The 26534-nt window shown below is 37.2% G+C and overlaps 1 protein-coding gene across 1 annotated transcript in view; it reads right to left on the bottom strand.

The window, feature by feature from the left end:
- The window catches only part of TSPAN12 (tetraspanin 12), a 66584-nt gene that overhangs the window by 17900 nt on the left and 22150 nt on the right, over positions 1-26534 (bottom strand). Inside the window, exons 5-7 of the mRNA XM_018046987.1 lie at positions 9008-9082; positions 4572-4679; positions 384-527 (exon numbers count right to left, since the gene is read on the bottom strand). Of these exons, the coding sequence (XP_017902476.1) occupies positions 384-527; positions 4572-4679; positions 9008-9082 (327 nt within the window). The remainder of the gene's footprint in view (positions 1-383; positions 528-4571; positions 4680-9007; positions 9083-26534) is intronic.

Below are 26534 nucleotides of genomic sequence, written 5' to 3'. Positions count from 1 at the left end.
ACTCCCATGTTTTAGTATACAGGGAAGCCCTAAATACCTATTCTGCTCAGGAACTCCAAACCTTGTCTTCCTGAAAATCCAGAGTTAGTCACACACTCTGCATGTCTATTTTAGAAGCAACCTTAGGAGGTGGCAATGGAGCTTGGTTCTAGATAACACATTTCAAACTCCAATTAATTGTAAAACCTAAACTTTCCCAATTTTCTTTGTTAAAATGTGATCAGTATTCAGACTTTTGTATTTATTTTTAGCTTGGTTCCCTTTCTTCACATTTCAGAGGAAAAAATATTTCAAGTTCTTCATATTTAGGTAGAAGAGGAAAATTGCATTGGCCTGTTGTTGGTTCTTTACTTCCATGATAAGTGAATGACACATGGCCTTACCTCTTGATAGAGGTCACTGAGATCTTCCTGGTGGGCCTGTTTGGAACATCCTGGGAATTCCCTAACACAACAGGAATCCGGGGGCCAGTCCATCTCTGTCATTTCCAGCCAGTCGGTGAAATAGACAACTCCACAGCATTTGAACTGCAAAAGAATGACTGGTCAGGCTCAGAAACAACAAAAATATTTTCTTAACTTTTGGGAGATTAAACGTTAGATTTCTTAAATTTTTGCACCCAGAACTAAAGTCACTTCTGTCATCACCTAATGATATGTGCATATTCTATGTTGACAGCAGAAATGTAGGAGAGGACTTCATAATGGAACAATTCTGAACAATAATGCCCATAATGCATGAAGACAGATCAGGCATGACTGAGGCTCACTCCCCAAGTGTAAGCTCCTCTACAAGTGACCATAGAGCGATAGTATTCATACGCATACTAACAAAACAAATTTAACGTTAAGCCTCTAGCTCCTAGGGAATAGTTGATCAATCTGTTTGCATATTGCCTAGTTACCGACTTAACTGCTTCACAAATTCAAATATTATACTAAATGTTTCTGCAATCTCTGTAGAAAGATTTTTGGCCAACAGCCCGCATCACAAATATTACCCAACTTGAGTTCATTAACCACTGAATTTCCAAAAATTTCTGAGATATAAACATAGGTTTGGCTGACAAATTTTTATTCAACTGAGTGAGAATCTTGAAAAAAGCTGTCATATCCTATCACCATAATCTCAGAAAAAATGATGTGCTTTTAGCTTGAACAAAGTTGGGTTTAAGACAAACTAAATTGTCTTCTTTTTTTTTTTGGTCTCATTTCACCAAGTATTAACAAAAACTTTCTCTGGCCAAGGTTTAGAAACACTGCTTAAGGTCTTCTTAATTTAGATTAGATTCAGAGTAATTAACTATGAAAACTTTCTGCCATGGGGTAGAGGAGGATTACTCTTCCATACAGTCAGAAAGAAGGACTATACATGGGCAGTCACTGAGAAGAATTCTGGCAAGAGCGGCTGGCTTTGCAAATCATGTAGGCCAACTGATCAACCTGTGTTCAGGCTTAACTCTGCATCATAAAATATCGCAACCCACCATTTCAAAATTTATCTAAAATAAACTTTAAAGAATTAAGAACTTCTTTTGTGAAATGAAACAAGAGATGATTTAACCTGCTTTCAGTTGTTTAAACATCTAATTTTGAAAGAGAAAAAAAAATCATCTTGAATACTATAAATGATGAATCACTGATGCTATGAGTAATATTAAATTTTTCAAGAAACTTGAGAAATAATTTTAGTATTTTCCTTTTATATATTTTTGTCTAAAAGATACAATTATACCACAAACATCATGAATGAAGGCAAACATAATTTAATACCATATATTTCACCTGTCTTTAAGTATCCATAAAAATAACACACATAGTAAAAGCGACAACTTTCTCAAAATCATAAACTACTACATTTCCAAGTTAGTCTTTTTACATCCCTGCATGCAGAGGAAAACTACTTCTCATTTCCTAACATCGTGTGTTTCTCTGTGTGATGACAAGAGGACAGTTCTGGGAACACTTTGACTCCATCCACAATAGAACAGTCCATTTCTCTGGCCTTGTCACGAAGTGAGGGGCTGCACAGAAATGACTTTTCCAAATAATTAAAGCATTTCTGGACCAAACACTTTTTTATTTTAATAAGTCACTGAGATATTGTTTCTTTTTACATAATTGTTTTCCTTCATCAATAGAAGATACTGAATTGATACTGAAATTCTTCCTGAGAACTCCCTTGTGACACAAACCCATTCTTAAACCATGCATGACTAAGGAGTACAGCTCCTTAGACTATTCCTGCCTCCTGTAGAGTCACATTGTGAGATGGAATCACTCCTCTAACATGTTGTCAAACTGGAAAATCCCACCACCATGTCACATAAGCAGAACCACAGGCTCTGAAGAACAGGTCAAGTAAGTTATCAAGATCACCAATCAGTGAGTGATGGAGCCTATTCATTCCCAAGCCTATACTCCCACCTCTATGTAAAAAAAAATAATACATTTTTAGCATCAGGTTTTTTTTTTAAGTACTGAATAAATATCACCAGGGCTCAAGTGAGTGTCCAGTAAAGTGAGATGCATGCCTGAACCACACCGAATGAAAAGTCAGGAAAACTGCTGCCTGACAAGGTTGCTCTCAGCTCTACAATTTATTTTGGGAGAAGAGTGTTATCAGCTGAACTGTGTCCTCCCGACCCTACCAGCAAAATTCACGGGGTGAGGTTCTAACCTCCAGAATGTGACCATATTTGGGAAGAAAAATCTTTACCGAAGTAATTTAATTAATCTAAGGTCACAAGGGTGGGACCTAGTCCCATACACTGCTGTTTAGTCACTCAGACATGTCCGACTCTTTGTAACTCCATGGACTGTATCCCACCAGGCTCCTCTGTCCATGGGATTCTTCAGGCAAGAATACTGGAGTGGGTTGAAATTTCCTTCTCCAGGGAATCCCATATGACTGCTGTCTTTATAAGGGGAAATTTAAACACAGAGGGAGGATGACACCAAAGAAGGCACAGGGAGAAGATGACTTTGGCCATCTACAAGCCCAGGACAGAGGTCTCAGAAAAAAAAAGCAATCCTGCTGATGCCTTGATTTCAGACTTCCAGCCTCCAGAATTGTGAGACAATGAATTTCTGATGTTTAAGCTACCCAGTCTGTGGTACTTTGTTATGGATGCAGCTCTAGTGAATTAATACAAGGGCCTTTCAAAAACTCTTCCAGGAGGCCCAGAGGTCTTCCCCACCTCCTTTTGGGTGAAATAGGCCTACGAGATGGAGGAGAGAACTTAATATACAGCAAATCCAAAAACAGGAGTGCTATCGTTTGCAGTGCTATACAGTCTACCTAAGTTGGATCCTTCTTTGTACCATTAGGGGAAAAAAAAACAAAAACTCACTTTATTTTTTGACTTGGAATATCATGGTCTACATCACAAATCTCAGAAAATAAAGAACTCTGGGAAGCACCCATTCAGGGCAGTAGCTGAACACAGCTTACTATAAATTCCCCACATGCTTCATTTATTTTCCCTTCACATTGCTTTTAATACAGATGAAAAGTAAACAAACAAAGTCAGGAAGCATTTAAATAAACAGGAAATCTGTGCTGCAATGATAATTTTCACCATCTCAACAACTGTAACACAAAGAGCCAGATTTGGAGTTTACCCTGGACTTGAACCTCTGCCCGTATCCAAGACAGAGTGACTGGGCAGAGAGCAGGACATCTATTGTGCAAGACACTGATCCTCAAACACTCGGAGCCCAGGGTTAAATGACATGAACAGAAAGAGATATACTTGGTCACCTGAGAATCTCACTCCAGTCATGAGGAAACTGCTTGGGAGAAGAACTTTGCTTGAATCAATGGTTAAAGTAACCAGATTTTAAGCAACTAAATATAGTCCCTCTTTGAGAAGATAATGGGATGAGGTGCTATATGCAAGGTAAGTACAAAAATCTAAAAGCACCTAACTTTGTAATGTTATTGTTAACAACCATAAGCTAAATGAGATCAAACTCAGGATCCCATTTAATTTTCTCAACACCCAGAAGAGACAGGTGCTTTTATTATCCCCATTTTGCAGATGAGGAGACTGAGGCTTAAAGAAGTTAAGAAAATTACAGAAGCTCATGTAATAGTAAGCGGCAGAGCTGGAATTTGAAGGAAGGTCTTTCTTTCTAAAAAGCTACGCTTTTAATGATATACTGAGTCCTAATTCCCCAATGAGACCCATTATTTTAAATTTCTTAATGGTGTTTAAATTATAGAGAGCTCTAAAAATCATGAAAAATGATCCATTCAAATAGAGCTTGGGTAATTATCAAGGAATTCTCATTAAAATGGGAAAATTTACAGTAGTTTAGCAAAAGAGCTTTAAAAAACTCTAAAATATATGTGAACCATGTGAAATGAAGGGGAAATGACGTATATGGGAAGAAAAGCAGGGCATAGAGCTACTTCAAGTATTTCTTGATAAAGAGCTACACCAGTGGTAACTAAATCATGGGCTTAATTGTTCAGCACAGAGAAAATGACCAAAGCCAAAGCTCTGTACACTCATGAAAATGTGCCATTTCTTCCATCACCTCTACCTTAGAAAATGTAGCACTTACCTCTCTCTGAAAAAAATTCCAAGCATGAGTGAGCCACCGGTATCTCGGTAAGCCATAATTTGTCATTCTGGCTTTCAAAGTGACCATATCTGACCACTGAACTGGAACCTAGAAATTAAATGAAACAAAATATCAACAGCTGTAACATTCAAACAGCCACATTCAGACACATATATGCTTCCATATTCACAAACACAATCACTCATAGACTCATCCACATAGACTTACTTGGAATATACTGCAATTGACAAATACTATCTTAAATTTATATTTGTTTGTGGTTTAAATTAACTCAGGGTTATTAAATACTTAGTGAATAATCTCTACATGTGCTAAATGAGGAGGTACTTCATACGAAGCAAAATAATGTGAAATCACTTAACGCCAATATCAAGTTTAAGGAAATCACAAACAAATAAGCTATGTGTTCTATGGGCTTCCCTGGTGGCACAAACTGTAAAGAATTCTGCCTGCAATGTGTTCTATAGATACACCTGAAGAGCTCCTGATAACAAATGATCCCTGCTGAAAAATGCCCTTTGATTTGAGTACATAATGCTATGAAAATGTTCTTTGAAGTGACTGCAGATTATGATACAAAAATAAACAGAGAAGAATTAAGAAGAGAAAGAGTTCAGCTCAAGTCAAGCCTCATTCTGGAATAACCTTGTAAATATATTTTCAAGAATTGGATTTTAGAGGTGATTAACAGAGTTTAATCACAACAGAGCTTCAGGTACACAACACAACAGCTGGCAAGAAATCTAGTTTCAGCATATCATGCTGTGATTTTTTTATAGCTGGAATTTGATTTATTAAAACATTGTTTTGAATTTTTATATCTGTCATGAGAGACATTAATCTATAGTTTTCTTTTAATCTCTTTGTCTAGTTTTTGGCATCATGATAATGCTGGCTATATGGAATGAGTTGGAAGGTATTCCCTCCTCTTCAACCTTTTTGGAAGGATTTGTATAGATTTATCTGCAGTGCCACAGGAAAAATGGGGTCACACAAATCGTAGTCTCTCCACACCTGTGATATTAAAGTAATTCTTAGGAGACTAGACAGACATCCACATCTGATCTATGGGGCAATATGAACTGGGCTTAGTTGAGCAAATTTGACACTAATTCAAGATTCATATCTTTTTGAAATCTTATTTTTAACAATAGTAATATCAATAGTAGTTTAAAAATTCCTGGCCACAAAAAATCATTTTGTTCCTTTGTTAATTTTCATTTTTATTACTTGGAAATGCACAATACAAAAGAAAACACCCCAACATCTAGGCACACAACTTTGTTCCCTAAATAATGAGCTGATTTGGGTATGCTTTGTGTTCATATGGTTTCAACAAAGTTCAGAGAACTAACCAAAGTTCAAGCTACTTCCTATAAATTCTTATTATCTCATATCCTTTGAACATAAAATAAATGGAAGTGAAATAAATTCTCTAGAAATGATAATCTGAAGCAGTTAATATAATTGACAGATTTTATCTAGAGAAGGAATGATGAATGGGAGGTGAATAGGTATAAAAAACAGAAATAATGGGGAAATAGGCTGTCTGACGCCAAATATCTTGATTTGGTTATTGTTGTTGTTCAGTCACTAAGTTGTGTCTGACTCTTTGCAACCCCATGGATTGCAGCATGCCAGGCTTCCCTGTCCTTCATTACCTCCCAGAGTTTGCCTAAAGCCATGTTCATTGTGTCGATGATGCCATCCAACCATCTCATCCTCTATTGCCCCCCTTCTCCTCTCGCCCTCAATCTTCCCAGCATCAGGATCTTTTTGGTTATTAGATCTGGTTATTAGGACAGTCTTATTTTTAATTTATTTTCCAAAATAAATATAAGTTGTTTCCCTCTTGTGACCACAATCCATCTGAGACTAAATATAGCAAGAAACAGAGGAGGTCATTGAGGTTTTGGCACAAAATACAGTGATCTAGCCATGAAGGAAAACACACACGAATATTGGCTTCTTGCGTGGAACAGCTAAGAGCACAAAGCCCATTCTATGTAAAGGCTGGGTTCTGCAAAATTTGGCAGCTAATAAACCTTAATGGCACTTTTCATTCACACTGCTATTAGTGCAAAAGCAATAAAAAAAATTCTGACAAACTTTTTTCCTAAGGGACTACTTTCCACATTTCTCTTTTAAACAGCCCTTATTTTATCCTGGTGACTTAATGGAGGGGGGAGGAGATTTACACAAGCAAAACAGTGATGTATGTTTCAGCTGGCACAGCAGTGTACACCCATGTAGCATCACTGCGATACTAAGAAAATATTTGCCGATGACCCCTTCATAGAATAGAAGAAAGTACCTAAAATATATACATTCCTTTCTGTCTCCTCAAGTTCCTTAGAATTACATTAGAGTCCAAAGATTTCCCTTCAAATACTTAAATTAATTCATTTCAAACTTGTTATAACTTAGGAAATTAATCAAATATTAATATGACATACACACTATACAAACCATTTTTAAAATCCACTAGAAAGTAAACTCACTTTGAAAACCTTTTAATTACCAAAAAAGAACAAAAATGTTGAAATGAGGCCATCGAGAATTATATAGTTAAGTTCAGTCACTCAGTCGTGTCCGACTCTGCAACCCCATGGACCGCAGCACGCCAGGCTTCCCTGTTCATCACCAACTTCTGGAGTTTGTTCAGACTCATGTCCATCGAGTTGGTGATGCCATCCAACCATCTCATCCTCTGTCCTCCCCTTCTCCTCCTGCCTTCAATCTTTCCCAGCACCAATTTACTGTATAATTGATGAGAATTATATAATTTACTACCTATTCTTAAATGTTAAGGAGATCCATGTGTTTTTTGAAATCAGAAACAATTAATGACACCAAAACTGAGTCCCTGGACCCAATTACCACTTCACTTCCTTAACAAACCAAGTTTCTAGGGATAGCATGAAAATATGATTCTCAAAGACAGCAAGAGCCTATTTTAATGGGACATTTTGTTTTGAAGATAGTGCTTAACTTTATATTAAACTAGCTAGAACCTGCCTGCCTTGACTTTTTAATTTTTAACAGAGAAGAAAATAACCATAAATTCCCTCTTCTTCCTAAGAGTTGTCACATATTGAAAGCATGAGTATTTTCAGAGGGGTTCAGAGGTGTGGCAGTGCCAAAGGGTAGCCTACATGTAAGCTGAATTATGTAGAGTAGCCACTAGGCTGTAATTATCGCTTAGTTTTAAAACAGAGTCACAGTACGGTAGCAGATTCAACACAGAATCTTTAAAAACTGCATCAGTACCAGAAATGTCTTCAGTTTTCTTACACAGCTCCCAAAATGCCTCTCAGAAATGTAAAGGAATTTCCTCTTCTCAAGAGCTCTTAGGGGCTTCCCTGGTGATCTAGAAGTTAAGACTCCATGCTTCCACTGCAGTGGGCAAGCGTTTGATCCCTGGTCAAGGAACTAAGATCTCATATGCCATGCAGACAAATAAATACATAGTAAAAAATCAAACAAACAAAGAAACAAAAAAACCCTTCTGTATTAAAAAAAGAGCACTCTTAAGTTTTGAAATGTTGAAGAGTCATCTGGAGAACTTGCCACAAATAAAACTACCCAGTCCCGGCCTTTCCCTCTATTCCAATTTAGCAGGTCTGGCCTAGAGACTTATACTGTGCATTTTAAAGAATCACTCTGATAAACTCCTGTTATACACAACCCAAAGACTACATGTTGAAAAAAGCATCATCTTCTTGAAATAGAATTCTTCTATGAGGCTCAGAGTAGCCAGCCTTCACAGACATACAAAGGTGTTCAACCTCACTAATAATCAATGCACCAATTTTTACCAATGGAGTGAGAAAACATTAAAGAAGTAATAATGCCCAGTGGAGCGAAGGTGTGAGTGGTAAATCAAACATGACTGCTAAAACCTTAAGGTTAAGAAGCTCTCATTCTCATTCATTCTAACACACACTTCTTAATTTGGAAGAAGACACTTCAGCTTGCTGTAAACAGAAGGGCATGTTTTCTAGACATCAGCCTACACCTGAAGTCAGCATTTTATAAGGTTTTCAAGTAGCTTTTCAAGATTTCTCAAGACCTGTTGCAAATGTGAACATTTCCTATTATTCACTCAGAAGCTCATAAAATTATTCGAGAACATATATTATTTTTGGTTTATTATATCCATGTCTAAGCAGTCTGTGGAATTAAAGACATGTATTGGAGTAGAGGAAATGAAATATTACAAATTACACTTTGGAACTGTGATGTAGAGACAGGAGAGAAAACATTACATTTTAGAAGTATTGGGAGTATGCATTGTGACAGAAAGCATAAACATTCAAATTAATAATCATGTGCCTAACAAATCCAGAGTATCTGATTTAAAAGGCTGCACACATACTGTTTCAGAGTGTGGTTATATTCCATTTTGAACTCACCATTATTTCTTGCTCATATGTCCAAACACCACAAGCCAGTTCTACACAGAAAATGACAAGTAAACTTCCAAAATACTGTAGGAGAACAGAAAATGAATGCTGTTAGGATAGAATCAAAGTAAAATACGGTCATCAGAGACAAGCTAAGTATTATTCAGTGTTGCTCACCCAAAGAACAAGAAAGCAGAGGCACATATTCAGGAAGCTCCCTCCCTTGGGAGCAGATGGGGAAAATTACGGCAAATTTTGCAGCATCGGCAGACAACATTCAATACTTACCTAAGTGGGTCGTTTGGATAGTACTCTATTTGTCAAATGCTTTTATAATTAATTCTCTCAACAGAGAATACTACCTTATTTTACAAACGAAGAAATTAATGAGAAAAGTATACAATATGACTTGCTCAAGAACGTGCATAATAAATTTTAGAGACCTGGACCACTGCAGACCTAGACCACTGTTCTATGCGCTGTTCCTTGCCACTTCTCCAGTCATGCAGGTCACTTTACAGAAGTAAACAGTAATAGGGTGAGAAAGAATGGGCTTTCTGAAAGTTCACTAACTGCAGCAGAATTAAAACAACTCCACTGGACTTTCCTAGTGGCGCAGTGGATAAGGATCTGCCTGCCACTGCAGGGGACATGGGTTCAGTCCCTGGTCTGGGATGATTCCACATGCCGCGGAGCACCTAAGCCCATGTGCCGCAACTACTGAGTTCAAGCTCCAAAGCCTGCAAGCCACGACTCCTGAGCCTGTGTGCTGCAGCTACTGAAGCCCACATACCCGACAGCCTGCAAGCCACAACCACTGAGCCCACGTACTGCAACTACAGAAGTTCGTGCGCCTAGAGTCTGTGCTCTGCAACCAGACAAGCCAGGCCAGTCATGGAAAATTTGTCTTCTCTGGTGCCAAAAAGGTTGGGGACCATTGCTATACAAAAGATAAAGTAATATTTTCTTAAAGAGATTTCATTTTATAAGTCCTTTTATTTTAAGCCTATGGAGTATTTCTGGTCAATTTCAATCTACTCAGATCTCATTTCCAAGTACTGCCTTACTTTGAAGATTTTAGCCTTAATTAGAAGAAAATTCGTGAACACAGTACTCCAAGTCAGTTTTTCTCCAAATTCACTTTAATACTTAAGAAATGTCTAGACATGAACAATACCATATCTGCACTTTATATTACAAAACAACAACAACAAATGTTCAAAAACTATATGCTAGGTAAATGCTCTTATCTTTGATAAGACCCGAGGAGAAAGTGAGACTGCAGAAAAAAAAATTTATACTATGATATACTTTTGCTTTCTCAGATCTCCAACCTAAGTTTTGTTCAAAAGTGACTTCCGGTTAGGGTTAGGATGAGATAAAATCATCCTCATATTCATCACTGCACAGAGAATCACTCAGTTACTTTTAGTTTAAGGGCTGGATCTAAGAGCAGCATTTATAAAACCTGGTGTTAATCCATAGTTTACACAGAACAAAACCAGCAAAGAATTCAGCAACAGCTCCCGCTGAGCTTTGTTATGGTGGGAAGTGTACATACATATCACATTTCACTACAAAACCGGCTGTTGTCCTCAATATTATTGGAACATTAGTGGATCTCTCCTAATGATGTCAGCATGTGTCTCTCAAGCTCTTACTCTCCCCCACACACGTGGTGTGCTGAGATGATTTGTACCAATCGCATTTGCTTCCTTGGTGGCTCAGACAGTAAAGAATCTGCCTGTGATGTGGGAGACCTGGGTTCAATCCCTGGGTATAGAGGATCCCCTGGAGAAGGGCATGGCAATCCACTCCATTATTTTTGCCTGGAAAATCCCCATGGACAGAGGAACCTGGAGAACTACAATCCATGGTGTCACAAAGAGCTGGACATGTCTAAGCAGCTAAGTACACAATCACATTTGCAGGGCAACTCTTCCCCTCTTCCTCCACAAATGCTATCCTAGAAGGGTGGAAAAAGCTCTGAATTTGGAGTCAGCTGATAGCAGTTCAAACTCAGCTCTGAAACACTATGATCTCTGGAAACTCATTAAACTGCCCCGAGTTGTCTGCTCATCTGTCTGATGAAGATAAAAAGAAAGTCTTCTTCACTGTTATGATCTGATTTGACACATGGGAAAGCGGTTGGGAAATTTTAAAATTTTGAGTTTGTAAAACATTATTCAAATGATATTCTGAAGTAGTTATTGAAATACAATCCCATATGGACTTGTCCTTTCCTCCTGGATTTGCCATTAATTCCCTGCAGCGCTGCAGTTTCTTTCTCATCATTGTTCTCCAGTATTTTATTTCTTGTTCTTTATCATTTTATGTCTCTCCTCTCCCTTGTGCAGCAGAGCTCCTGTACATCAGCTCTCAGCGGCTTCAGCTTTTAAACCAGTTGGCTGCCTCACCCACAAGTCACTGTGCTCACTAACCTGACAGACCATCAGTTCTGGCTGGCAGGGATCTTGTTCATAAACATTATTTTATCCTCAGTGCCTAAGGAGCACCTGTCACACAGCAGGTATTTAATAAACGTCGGTGGGAATAATGATCAGCTTACTAACTGAAAAAAAAAAAAATTCAGATTTCCTTGAGTTTCTCTGGCTAATTTAAGCTCTGAGTTTCTTGTTAACATTTGATTCCCTTGACTTCTGCTTACACATTTCTATTCTAAATATTGCCTCTCTGTTTTACTACTTGTCTTTTTGGAGGATTATCCTATGATAATTCAGTACACCTTTAAACATTTAAGACAATTTACATAGTTAAAGAAAAGGAACCATATGCAGAGTCTCCTCATCTTTCCTGAGCTTCTATCAACTGGATATTTTAAATAAATAAAGTCTGAGAAAGTGTATTTATACAAGGGACTTAGAATACAATTATTTGCATTAACAAACTATTTTATTTGCTTTTGAAATGATTTGATATGACTTTCTTAAAAGAGCTAAGTTCTACTGCAAGCTAAAATTGTGTTCTATGAATGTTTTATCCCTAAACATATATTCATGAAAAAAACTACATCAAGTAAAGCAAGCTAATAATAAGATACACCTTCAAAATTATGCAATTATTTAATGATATTTTTCACTACATCTCTGAAGCTGAGACTAACTACCTTTCAGTTAAAAAATAAGCATCCTCAACTGGGTTAGATAATAAAAGATTAAGTAAAACACTGTAGGTGAAATTTCTTTGTTGACTTAAATGTAAGAACATGAGCTTTGAGATAAAATAGACTGTCTTCAGATTCTGGCTCCTCTACATACCAGTTGGTTGACCTTGGGCAAACCACTAAGCCTCAATTTCCTCATCTGGAAAATGAGAATATTAAAATTACCCTGCAGTGCTGCACTAAGGATTTGGCCAGGTAAAGAACTGTCCCATAGGAATCATTATCTAAAGGGTAGCTATTATTAACCATATCCTGGTATCTATTAGAAAATAAACTCCAGGAGTATAAGAAGTACTGTTATGTTTTAAATACTTAACACACTGCCTGGCACAGAACACATACTCCATGAATATTTCTTTAATAGATGTAACTATGATTGGAAGATGACAGCAAGTAGAACTGCTCATTTCATCCTAAAGATAACCAGCCACTTCCACTAGAGAACAGCTAATGCCCCAAGTTATTCGCTGAAATCTTTAGCAAAAATCCCTGTCCACTGAGAATATAGCTGGTATTTTTCAAAACATCTTTATTAGGAAACTAAAGAAGGAAGGGTGTGGAGGGTGGGGAACTCGACTTCTTTTTTCAAAATACTGAAATCAATTCTTCTGTTATTTTAAACAAAGGTTGGCCACAGAGGGCAAGAATGGCACAGTTTACTAGTCCCTTTGTCCCCTGGATGTATTTGAGGAGGAAGGTAAAGGCATGGAATCCTGCCTTCCTATTTAACCCTTCATGACTTGTAAATAAACACATCCTCCAAGAGAAATAAAGGGGATTCATTTCCCCTATTAAAGATTATTTCATCTTCTTATATGTGTACAGACAAGAGAGTAAAATCTCAAGGAGGTCTTTTCTTAAACAAATAGTTATTTATAAAAATAAGCTGGTCCCCTGACAGTTCCCCCACTCCCCAGAATTTCCCCCTAAAGAAAGTAGGTTAAATAGACACCTTTATCCCTTTTTTCTTGAAACTTCACTACAACAACAGTAAAAGAATATTTTTAAAAGACCTAAACCCAGAGATAAAGGAAAAGAATACAACAGCAAGTATATTTTGGAAGGTACAAAGCAAATAGATGAATAGCAAGTTTCTCAGCAGTCCCCCAAAGCTGAATGCTTAATCGGCAGTGGAGAAAGCTGGGAATAACCTGATTCATATACAGAGTCCTCCAGATGCTCAGGTACTGGCAGCCCTGGTATGGGCATCCACTTGCGGAAGTGGACGAAAGTAGAGCTAAAAAGAGGATGATGTGTTCAAAAATTGTTTAGGAAGAAATTAGAGCCCTCTGGTCCCCTTCTCTACTGTGTAGCTAAGTGACTATCCACCCCTTCCAGTACAGAAGTTAAAAGATGGGGTGTTATTCTGTGGAAACAGTGAAACAGAGTCTCAAAACTGGGGAAACTAGGTATAGTTGAGGATAAAGGAGAATACTAGAAACAGAATAGCTCATATTTAAATACTTTTCCCACAAAAGTTCAAAACCAAAATAGCACGGGACTTCTCAATAAAATACTGGAAGCTCAAGACAGCAGAAGAATGTCTTCAAAATTCAGAGGGAAAAATTATTCCAGCCTATAATTCTACAGCCATTAGAATTAACACATAAGGGTAGCAACATGGACGGACATGGAGATTATTGTACTAAGTGAAGTGAGTCGGACAGAGAAAGACATATATGTAATCATTGATATGCAGAATCTAATTTTCAAAAAATGACATAAATGAACTTATTTACTAAACAAAAACAGACTTACAGATATTGAAAATAAACTTATGGAAAACATGGGGAGGAAGGATAAATCAGGAGCAGATTAATACAGACATGCTACTATATACAATAGATAACCAACAAGGACCTACTGCACAGGGAACTCTGCTCAATATTCTGTGATAACCAGCATGAGAAAAGAATCTAAAAAACAGTGAATATACGTATATGTATAACTGAATCATACTTTGTTGTGCATCTGAAACTAACACAACATTGTAAATGAACTATATTCCAACCAAAAAAAAAATTTTTTTTTAAAGAACATGTAAGGGTATATAAAGCCATTTTTTAGGCAGGCAGTTTTTTAAAAAATTTATTTCCTATGTATGTTTTTTCAGGAAACTACTGGAAGGTATGCTCCCTAAAATGAGAGACTAAACAGAGTAGGACAATGACTTGGATTCCAGGAAACAAGGGATCTAAAACAAAAGCGAGGCAAAGGAAATCTCAGAATGGTGGTCAAGGGATATCCCATGACGGCAATAGTCTAGACTGGGTCTAGGACACACTGAGATTTCTTTAAAAATTACCATCGATAGAATACCCCAAATATTTGAATATACAAGGAGAAAACATACACCAGAAGAAGTTTAGAGTTAGACAGAAATATTAATACATGAAAAACAAGGAGAATTATTAATTCCCCCCCCAAAGCCAAAGTATTATTCCAGAAAGAAAAAGTAAACCCAGTAATTTACCTTGCCCAACTGTGAATAACATTTACATAGCCATAATCATGTAAACACTGTTCTAACCAAAATGATATGTTGAGGTGAGACAGGAAGTATGTGTGGTGGGGGACGGGGTTTGCTGAGGGCAGGAAAGGATACCAGTTCCTCCTATTCCATAGATGTCAATGGATAGACCTTAAAACTAGAAGAATGAAAAGAGTTACATTAAAATGTGATGTAAAGACATGGATGAAAATTTCAAGGGAATCTGCTAAAACAAACATTGAAAGTGGTTGCTTCTTACTTTGGAGTGTAAAATGATAAAGGTGGAGGACTACTATTTTTCATAAGAAGCATTTTAGAATTAAATTGACACTGTGTATGAAGCACTCTGATATTAGTAAAAATAAAATTAAACAATAGCCCCACCCCTGACAACCTGGCGATCAAGATAAAAAGGCTGGTAGCTGGAGGATTTTATATGTTTTATACAGAAAAGGTTATTCAAAAAGGCTGAAAATGTTAAGTAGCTCAATTATACTTTATGGTTATTGGGAATAAAGGGGGTGAATGACAGAAACTTATGCTCAGGTGATGAAACACTTTACGCTAAATGTATCTTCACTAACTGAAAATAGGGATGCTATACAAAATACAAAAGGTGTATATTTGAATGTGATTTGGGCTTCCCAGGAGGTACTAGTGGTAAAGAACCCATCTGCCAATGCAGGAGACATAAGAGATGCAGGTTCCATCCCTGGGTCGGGAAGATCCCCTGGAGGAGGGCATGGCACCCCACTCCAGTATTCTTGCCTGTGAAATTCCATGGACAGAGGGGCCTGGCAGGCTACGGTCCACAGTGTCGCAAAGAGTCGGACACTACTGAAATGACTTAGCATGTGTGCACACAAATGTGATTTACAACCTCCCAGATGTCTCTTCCACTAGACCCTATTTGGAAATTTGAATCTCTCCTGTGATACTGCTTATTAAAACCACACATATAGCCTATTTAAATTGGTGTGAGCTGGATTATTTTCTAACTTGGAGAATTCACTTTAGTCACAAAATTTTGAAGCTTAGAACTCTATGTCACGGGCAATTTTGTTCCATGAGAGAGGGGCTTGGATTTAGTTTATTTGCTCAAGAAACATCTATGTTTGTACATATAATCAAGTACTGTAAATATATAAAATTAAAAGTATATAAAAAGTATGTACAAATTAAGTATTCTTATATATATATGCATATATACAAATGTATGTGTGTTTATTATACCAAGGATGTATGTACATTATATGTTGAGTGAAGTCACTCAGTCGTGTCTGACTCTTTGCGACCCCATGGACTGTAGCCTACCAGGCTCCTCTGTCCATGGGATTTTCCAGGGAATAGTACTGGAGTGGATTGCCATTTCCTTCTCTAGGGGATCTTCCCAACCCAGGGATCGAACCCGGGTCTCCTGCATTGTAGACAGACGCTTTACCATCTGAGCCACCAGGGAAGTCACATTATATGTTATTCTTCAGTAAATATTGCAAAAATATAATTAGCTGTATCTTTGAAAGAGAGAATGGAACTAGATTCACTGAGAGACAACAGAATGCTAAAAGCACAGTTACTGCAGCCAAGCATCCTGAATACAGATACCAACCTGACCATTTAATAGTTGGGAGCATCACTTAACTCTTCTGTGTTTCTGTGTCCCCATGTACAAAAAAGAGATAACAACAATGGGAACCTTATAGTACAGTTGAGAGAATTTAATGAGCTGATACATGTAAAGCACGTACAATAGTGGCTGGCAAATAGTACATGTTATATCAGGCATGTTGATGGTGATGTTAACAATACCTTACAACCCATCACCTATAGATCCCAACTATTGAACACACATACATACAAGTACATGTTCCCATGGGTATTTACAAAAGCTTTCTTGTCTTTGAACTAAAACACCTTATTCTCATCTTTGAATTTATCCAGTAGGGAAAAAAAAGACTACCAATAATATCAAAATTTTAAGGATAGCAAAAATATTCCTTTTTCCCTTCAGCTAATAATGCTTAGTTAAAGGCACAAATGCTGCCTTAACTGCTATGTCAAGTTTCTGGACAAGTTACATCAAAAATTCCACCTCCTCTTTTCATGTTTTGAACTTACATTAAGTCAGTCAGATAAGCTTTTTTAAAAATTAATAGTAAAATTAATTTTTGTTCTTATTCATATTTTGCAATTTTTATAAATAAATACAGTACCATATGGCCAATGAGTGCTTAACAGTTCTTTCACTGAACTTTCATTAAAGCACTAATAAATGAAATAAGCATTACTTCAGCATTTATATAAAATATTTCAAATACTTTTTACTTTGGAGAAAACAGATTCATTAAATTTTTTTCATTTCTAATTTCTATCAATCTAATCAAAACAAGAAAGCAATCTGCCCTAACAAAGCCAATCAATTTATTGAGTGCTAATATTTATTGAGGATATTAAACTTTATAAGCAGTTGAGAAATATAGGAAAAGATATGTTCAATTATGAAAAGCCTTTTTATAAGAAATATGTTCCATTAATATAAAACTTGGCCTCATCCTATCCAGTTTTATGGACAGAGGACTCTGAGATATATACTATCTAAAGGAAGCAAAGAATTCTATATCCAGTGTACCATAAATAGCGTGTGCATGTGTGTGTGTGTGTGTGTGTGTGCACTCAGTCATGTCTGACTCTTTGCAACCCCATAGACTGTAGCTCACCAAGCTCTTGTGTCCACAGAATTTTCCAGTCAAGAATACTGTGGAGCCTACTTAGCAAGAGTACCATTTCCTACTCCAGAGGATCTTCCCCGCCCAGGAAGTGAAACTGTGTTTCTTGCATCTCCGCCGCTTGCACTGGCAGGCGGATTTGTTACCACTAGTGCCACCTGGGAACCCCTACCATAAATAGACAAAATAGTTATTCTCCAAACTGTTTTCCTGGAAAAGAATTTTTACATTAAAGCAAAACTGTATGTCTTTCTCATAAGTTTTTCTGTGCCAGCAAGCAGATAATCAACTACATATCACAGAACCTCCTCAGTGGGGATATATTTCACTGAGCGAAAAGTAAAAATTATAAACATTGTAAAAGTTACTTTAATCTGCTAGTCTCTTAATTTATAAGTAAAGACTCAGGTTTTTTTCTTAAGCAACATTCAACACAATTTAAAACCACCAAAGTCAGATTTGCAGATTGTATCTTGGAAAATGAATACAATCTGAGACTCACCTCCCTGCAAATAAAATCTATTTCAAAATATAACATACTTGACCAGACATTTGAATATTTTAAAAACATGGTGCCTTTGGACTCCTACTTACATACTACATAACCAACACTTTTAATAAACAAAAAGTTTGATGAAAGCCTGAATTCACTAAATGATAAATGATAAACTCCAGTCTCTACCCTGTCAAATGCTAAACTCTGCAAGCTTTCAGTGTTAAGTATCTCTGTGTCAGTTGTTTATTTTTCCTTTCCCAGTGATTGGAGGTTTAAAAATATTATATTACTTATAGTTAGTAAATAAGAGAATTCCACTGCCAAATATTTGTACAAGATAATGGAACGGCCGACATTCTGTTAAGAATCCACCCGGATGAAACTACTAACAGCCCAAGAGCACTTATGCTTAGAACACATCCCTACACAAAGCCTTTGTTTTAGCCAAGTCTCAAAACGATGTCATAGCAGACATAGGCTTGGTACTTTCTGAAGGCCAATTATTCACCACGCTTCATATGTCTTTACAAAAATTTCCCCAAAAAAGGCAACATTCTTTAAAGAATCATAAATGAGATGAGTTCAATCTAGTTGAGAAAAAGCTAGAACCATACACCAGTTTTTGAAGAAATAAAGTCTTGTCATTCTTGAGCCCATGCAGAAAAGCGAGCTAAAATAAGAAAGTGATTGGTAAGCTGTGGTCCTTTGTGCATGATTACACTTGAGTAAAAATATAGAAAACTTTTTGTAATAATGTATCTTAATTAACCCTCCTTTCCATCTTATTGACACTGCTAATTGTTGAGCTAGTTTCTCTATCAGAGATGCTAGTAAGTTCAGATTAGTAGGTGTTTGCTTCACACGCAGTTCAAACTACGAGACAGAGAAATGTGTTATGCCAGGATCAGAGGGACTCAGCCAAGGGCTATAGGTTCTCAGGGTCAGTGATGTATATCATGACAGGTAAAGCATTAAGGGTGAGACAATAAAGCAACTGGTCACGCTAGACGGGTCACCACATATATAGTTTCTGTTGCTTTGTAAGCCAGGTCAGCTAAAGTCTACAAGCTCGGCCCCATTGCAAAAGATTTACAGGGTGTTACTGGTCTTAGAAGAGGCTGTCTCTATGTATTACTGGGCTATTCCTCAAAATGCGAGACAGGGGTCTCCATCACCAGAACCTGGATAGGAAAATACAGAGGAAGTAACCTAAGCAACACAGTCAAAAGACACTAACTAGGCTCAGTTCAATCCCAATCATGCCTCTCACTCAGACCCAAATGTGGTCAGATCCCTTGCAAACACCAGAGGGGCCAGGAGTCATTACCACAGGCATCTTTAGGACAACATCAGTTAGAGCAGGCTAGGAAATTGGAAATTCTAAGAGGCTTATTAGATAAAAAGAGAATACATACTTTACTATCTATAATAACTTTTAAATTGATCTATATTTGCGAAATTATATTCTAAATCACATTCTTTTGCTTTACCTTTATTTTCAACAAGATACACATTTTAACTTATCTTTGTACATTTTTCAGGAAAATCTCAAGCCAACTTGTTAAGAGTTTTAAAGGAATTCCCTGGTGGTCCAGTGGTTAGGGCTCCATGCTTCCACTGCAGAGGTGACAGGTTCAGTCCCTGCTCGGGGAACTGGGGTTTTCACAGGCTGCATGGCAAGGCCAAAAAAATTTTTTAAAGAGTATTAAAGGGGAACATATTCATTAAATTTTATAAATCCATGAACACAAATATTTATTACAAGTGAAGAAGTTTATTCTGGTTTTTTTTTTTAAATAAATCTACTCAAGTAAAAATACTTTCTTCCTGAACCAAAAATACGTATATTACTTTTCAAAGTAATAAAATGTAAGAACACAAGCCTGTCCACAGTCATGCTTAAAGTTCAGGGAAAGAAAATCACATGTGAATAACGATATAATTACAAAATTGTCACCAAAGTGCCCAAACATCAGTGATAGTGAAGTGAAGTTGCTCAGTCGTGTCTGACTCTTTGGAACCCCATGGACAGTAGCCAACCAGGCTCCTCCATCCATGGGATTTTCCAGGCAAGAATACTGGAGTGGGTTGCCATTTCCTTCTCCAGAGGATCTTCCCGACCCAGGGATTGAACCCGGGTCTCCCGCATTGTAGGCAGACGCTTTACCGTCTGAGCCACCAGGGGGTGGAAGACACAGTTTAATCACACAAATTACAGATGAATTTTTTTAATGCCTGTTTGTTACAACAAATATTTTAGTTATAAGAATGTTGAAAAGTTGAGATCCTTGAAGACCTGCTTTTATAGACAGACTAATAATAATTTGAAAGGTCCATATCCATTATCATTAGATAAGTGCTTCTAACGTGCTTAAAAATTTTGTTCTCAAACAAGTTAAGCAGTTCTGTAACAATCCTCTGCTGCTAGTCAACTGTTTATGGAACGTTTTTTCCCCTGAGTCTGGGAAACTGTGGCAGCATTCCAAAGAACTACTGTTCTGACCATTCCACAAGAGCCCTTGTCTGGCTGGTCTCCCTGAGGGCACCCTTGCCGCACACCCAGTTTCCTGGTGCCTACTTTAGCTTGATGTGACTATAATTTTGCTATTAAACCTGAACTCAAAACATCCAGAGTAAAAAAAATTTTATTTCTGGTGTACATCTGTGAAAAATTTCTAAAACCTTAGCTAGACTGCCCCGCCTGAAAACCTTTATTCCTTCATTAGTAAAGGCACATTGGTAGAAGAAAAATACATCTTCCATTCTCTGTTCTATCATTAAAAAAGTTTGTCTAAATGCGAAGTCCACTTAGCCCAGAGCGGCAGGATTGGGTAGCGATCCTCTGCCGGGTAAATGAGATAAGAGTCCAGAAGAGGGTCAGAAGGGATACTGCTTCAAGGTTATGTGGCAAAAGATAGAACAGATCACATCACTCTTCAGCTCCCCGAACTTCACACTGCAGAGTATATGCACAGGATATTCAAGACATCTCCATAATCTGGCTTAAGTCACACAGTCAAGTCTTAGCCCTGCATGCTTGGCACATCTCTCTCCAATGACCTATACATGCCCTTTGCCAAGCACTCCATGAACCTCTGAATCTTATCACAATTACTCTCTCCACTAGCCTTTCAATTCCTCAAAGTCCCTTGCTTCCCCAGCAAAGATCTTTCCATCAGCCTTTGCCCACCTCTGCCCATGATTCACCAGAATTCCTTCCCTCTCAGATCTCTTCCTCTTGTCGCTGTTAAATACTTCCCATAGAAGAGGCTCTCTCTCCTTCCTTATAGTTGTTGCTGTTTTTAAGTACTTTAACAACACAAAAAAGAGCTTTTAGAATTAAAGTATTTTAATTACAAAAGGAAAACTTCTCAGGGTCTCCTTACAAGTTATCAGTCCCTGTCTTCAACTCAGCTGTGTAAACTCTGCACAAAAACTTGAAAATTTATATTTTAAATGCTTGTTTCCTAGAAGAGTCACTGAATAGATTCATATTTTTACCTAATTAGAAACAATTTTGACATTGGATATATAATCTAATAAAATTCCAGTATTCTAAAAGATGTTTCTGAAATGTCTTCACAGCTGTGACCATACTGAGAAAATGCATAGCTTCCAAATTAGTAAGTTTTACAGGGAAGCCTGGCGTGCTGCAGTCCATGGGCTTGCAAAGAGTCACACACAACTTAGCAACTGAACAACAGCATCAAAAACTGAAATAATATGGTAATCTAAAGAAAATTCAGGGATAATCGCTTATTTCTGAATAATTCAAATATATTGCTTGAGAGGAATACTAAGTGATACAGCTACAGCGCTTATATACTTAAACTAAAATTAGTGTTTCTGTCATGTGAGCTGAGAAGATTCATCTTAATTTGAGCACATCATTGGAGCCTGTTATCACCCTGTATCTGAATAAAGAAGGAAATGGGCACTTCCCTGGTGGTTCCCAGTGGTTAAGACTCCAAGCTCCCACCGCAGGGGGCACGGATTCCATACATGGTCAGGAAGCTTCCCTGTTAGCTCAGCAGTAAATAATTTGCCTGTCAATGCAGGAGACACAGGTTTGATCCCTGGGTTGGGAAGATTCCCTAAAGAAGGAAATGGCAACCCACTCCAGTATTTTTGCCTTGGAAATCCCATGGACAGAGGAGTCTGATGGGCTATAGTCCATGGGGTCACAAAAGAGTCGGATGAAACTAAGTGACCACCACTACCTACTGGAAACTAAGCCCCTGCAAGCCACGCAGTGTGGCCAAAAAGAAAAAGAAAGAAAAGAAAAATTCACATTCTTCGGATGTTGCATACAAGTAAATATTAAACTTCATTTTTCCAGAAAGTCTTTCTAAAATTTATTTTCCTCATTATAGCTTAAACAATTAATTCTTAATTCTCTCATCTTTTGTGTCATTTGCTTGACTATTGATTTAGCTCTATTTCCTAAGTCTTCTAGACACTGATATGATTTCAAATGAATAGTTACTGCTTCACCTAGGCCAAAGGAAGTCAATAGCAAATGTGAAAGCAAAAACTCTACACAACTGCTGAATTAGCCTCAAGGTAGCATTTGCTAAAATCACCCTTTTAAGAGCATGTGCTGCCAGAGAAATATCTGTCACTGAACTCCACACAGACTGCAGACATTCACCAAATCAATGCATATAGATTTATATGGCTTACATCTAGCCAAAGCTATCGCAAATGTATATAACAATATATAACAAAGCTTAATATGCTTACTATGACAGAGTATACCTAAATTATACCACAGTCAGAAATACAAAATCTTGAGCCATTCATACTTCACACCCTAAAGTAAGCAAAAAGTTCAAAGAACACTCCAGATCCTGTCACAAAGACCCACCACTAAGGGCAGAAATATCATGATACCTCCTTTCAAATACATTTGCTTATGGGCTTTGCTGGGGTATAATTGGAGGCAATCCGGCCAGCTTCATTTAAGAAACCAAGATGTGCAAACTGAGCCTCTGGATGCAGAAATGTCTACATCATCTTTGGTTTTCTCTGACTGAAATTTTTGTGAGTTTAATGACTAAATTTTAAAATGGCAACTTTAACAGAATTCTAGTTAATGTATGAAAATAAAACATCTATATTGAATGGGGTATGTTTCTATTAGATGAGGAACACTAGATAGATAGATACTGAATAATATCCTATTTCCTGATGTCAAGTAATACAAACATTACTATAACGTGCAAAAATACTATCTCAGCAAGGTATGCTGAATTCAGTTGTCTTTCATCCACTCCCCAAAGTCTTGGTCCAGACCCCGTCCATGCTTTCAAGGACTAGGGGTTGTACTCAGTCGATCAGTCATGTCCAGCTCTTTTGTGACCCCATAGACTGCAGCCTGCCAGGCTCCTCTGTCCATGGGATTTCCCAGGCAAGAACACTGGAGTGGGTTGCCATTTCCTTCTCCAGGGGATCTTCCTGACCCAGGGATCAAACCCGGCTCTCCTACTTATCTATAACCACTAACCATCCTTCCCAAAGCCTCCACTCTTAAATGTTATCATTTCATCAAATGCTAGACACACTCACTGACCATAGTCCAAGGGAAAACCTCAGACTCTCCTACAAAGATCTTCACAGTCTTCAGACTACTTCAACCACTTTTCACTGACACCATAGCCACCAGAATTTCTAAGTTTTGCCTAAACTTGCCATGTTCTTTCACGGTTCTTTTCTTTTTTTTTAATAGGAAATGCTTGTTTAATGTAGTCTGTTTTCTTCTTTTTATTAATTTATTTATTTATTTTAATTGGAGGCTAATTACTTTACAATATTGTAGTGGTTTTGCCATACATTGACATGAATCAGTTGACCCTGAGGGATGGGATGGGGAGGGACGTGGGAGGGGGGTTCAGGATGGGGAACACAGGTACACGGTTCTGTACCCATGCACACAGTCTGCATGTAACTTCCCTCCTCCACCAGAAAACTCATACACTTTCAACATCCAGCTCAAACAAAGACTCTTCCTGCAAAATCTACTGGAAACCTCCAGCTGCTCCTTATTCAGGGTTCCCACACTAATTTATTTATAACTTTAATACTCTATTTTGCTTTTTTATTTTCTTTGCAGTCTCCCATTTCATCTCTGTATCTTGTGTTTATCACAGACTAGGTACTCAATATATGTTTACAGAGGGGAAAAGGAAAGAGAGGGGCAGAAAAGAGGCAAGAAAGGAAAAGAGAAGCTGTCTGATTCTTGGATAGGATAAGGGAGAACTAACGATGGATTTTTAGAATTCCTTTTGTAATAAGGACATTAAAATATTATATACCTTTAAAAGTTGAATGACTACTGAATATGTTGGAATTATAGATGAAGCATATTTAAGTCTTATAGAAGTTGTGCCAGCAATTAATTAAATATATTCCAGTCATTGGGTGGTGGAGTGAAACATATACAGACTCAGAATGTAATTTGTATCTAAATGCTGATGAAAGCAACTAGCAGCTGTGTGTCTTTGGGCATCTTACTTTCCCTCAGTTATGAAATACATCTAACCATATAAAGTTGCTATAAGTATTTTCTGAGAAAACAGAGCGAAACTCTGGGCAGATGCTGAACATGTAATCAATGATATGATGGACCTTGACTTAGAAATAAAGGTACTAGGCATACTTAATTTAATAGTTTAATTTTAACTTAATAGGTTATCAGTAGCAGTATCACTACTAAATGTGTAACTACTTGAAAGAAGAACTTTGAGTCCGTAGGAAATTAACTCCAATTTAAAGATATTCCATTTTTGCATTATGATTTTAAACAGCAGAACACTGAGGATGGTTTATTTCTCCATGGCCATTAAAGATGTACTTGATTTCCATCCAAAGAATCATTTCAAATCTGGTGCAAGCACTGGATATTTTAAGAAAGTTTAAAAGTGCTTCCACATAATCACTAGCTATGTGAAAATTCTCTGGGATAATAAGGGGTGAAAAAAAAATAAAACCTTTCCATTTATATATAAGGTACTGATCTTACACATGTAAGATGCATGCAAATTAATTTCTGACCAGGGCCTGACAAGTTGCGGATTGCTGGCAGTTGAGTGTATATTAACATCGCACTCTGACAAATGACAATCTCCTGATGGTGACATTCAGCTGCTGTCGATATTGTAAACACGTCTGTTCAACCTGTTTACATTTCCCCTGAGCTGGCACCACTTTCCTAATGCCTATGTTAATAGCAAGGTAGAACTGCAATAACAAATGAATTTCATTTAGTCTACAGCTAAAAGCCTTGGGAAGTACCCATCTAAAGCTTAAAACCAATTTCCATTTAGCTTCTATTTCTCTTTAAAACAGAAAGGAAGTTCTGCTACTGAAATTACTTTGAAAGTCATGGCACATTCAAGTTTATCTTCTTAGCCATTTTGGCTTGTCTTCCCAATATAATTGGGATTTAATTACTCATAATCTCTTCCTACAAATACATCGAAGTTTCTGTTTTGTGACAGTTTTACATTTATAAGAACAAATCTTATTATAGTAAGGTTGCTAACTTCAGGAAACAAAAATACAAGATGCTCATTTAAATTTGACTTTCAGATAAGAAAATAATGTTTTAGTAGATGTATAACCTAAATGTTGCATGGGAAATACTTATACAAAAATATTATTCGTTGTCTAGCTGAAATCCAAATTTAATTGTATGTTTAGGAAACTTAAATTAGGGTGTTTTAACAATTTGTATTTATAATTCAATAGAAGGGTCAAATTCTTGATCATGATTCTCCATAAATGTTTTCCTACAGATGGCCTCTTAGCCTGCAGTTGTTTCTTTGGGGGGTGGGGGGTAGGAGTCAGGTGGAGGGTAGGAGAGTTGTAAAGCTAGGTTTTGAGCCTCACTTTTTCTTGACCAGTCAGATGAATAATGGCATTTTGACTTTGACTTATGCTTAAGCAGCACCATTGCCCAGTTGTCAGCTCTTTTTTTAGTAATCATTCAAGAGGTATGGCAGCTCTCAGAGATACAAGTTGTCTTTAAAAAAAGAAAAATGTTTCCTCTTCTAAGCTGGTTTACAGGTCTTAAAAGTGAAGCATGATTTTGAATACAAGGAAGTGCGCAAGTAGGATTGAATGCACTGGGCTTTCTTAAAATTTACAACTACAATTAAAGAACCTTCCAAAATTTTTTTTAAATTAGGATAAAAAGCTAAAGGACATAAAGGAAAAAACCATGAGAGTTGCCTTGCAAATATTTGCCAAAGACCTAATAACCCATCATAACCTGCATGAGTGCTGCCCCACTTTAACAAGCCACTACTGTCTGAACCTATCTCACAGCCAGGTTCCTGCCTGAAAATCTCATCCATCATTGTCTTCCAGACACCATCCTTCATCTGATGTGCTGACCACTTCTACTCACACTGTTCTAATTTGCTGGTTATTATTTGAGTTCATAAAAAAATTATTAAAGCAATAGGCAAGATGAATGTTTCATATTATCAAGCTGTTTGTAGTCTGATAATCTGGGCTGGTTATAAAAAAGGAGGTTTATAATAAGAGAAAAGCACTGAACTTTAAACGTTGAAACATGTCTGTTGGAGACCCTGGTAAAAGCCCAATGAGAATGGACTTGGCAGTCAGAAACATGG

This window comes from Capra hircus, chromosome 4 (assembly GCF_001704415.2).
Source record: "Capra hircus breed San Clemente chromosome 4, ASM170441v1, whole genome shotgun sequence".
NCBI lineage: Eukaryota > Metazoa > Chordata > Mammalia > Artiodactyla > Bovidae > Capra > Capra hircus.
Note: the sequence above shows the minus strand (reverse complement) of the source record. Positions and strands in the feature narration are given on the sequence as shown.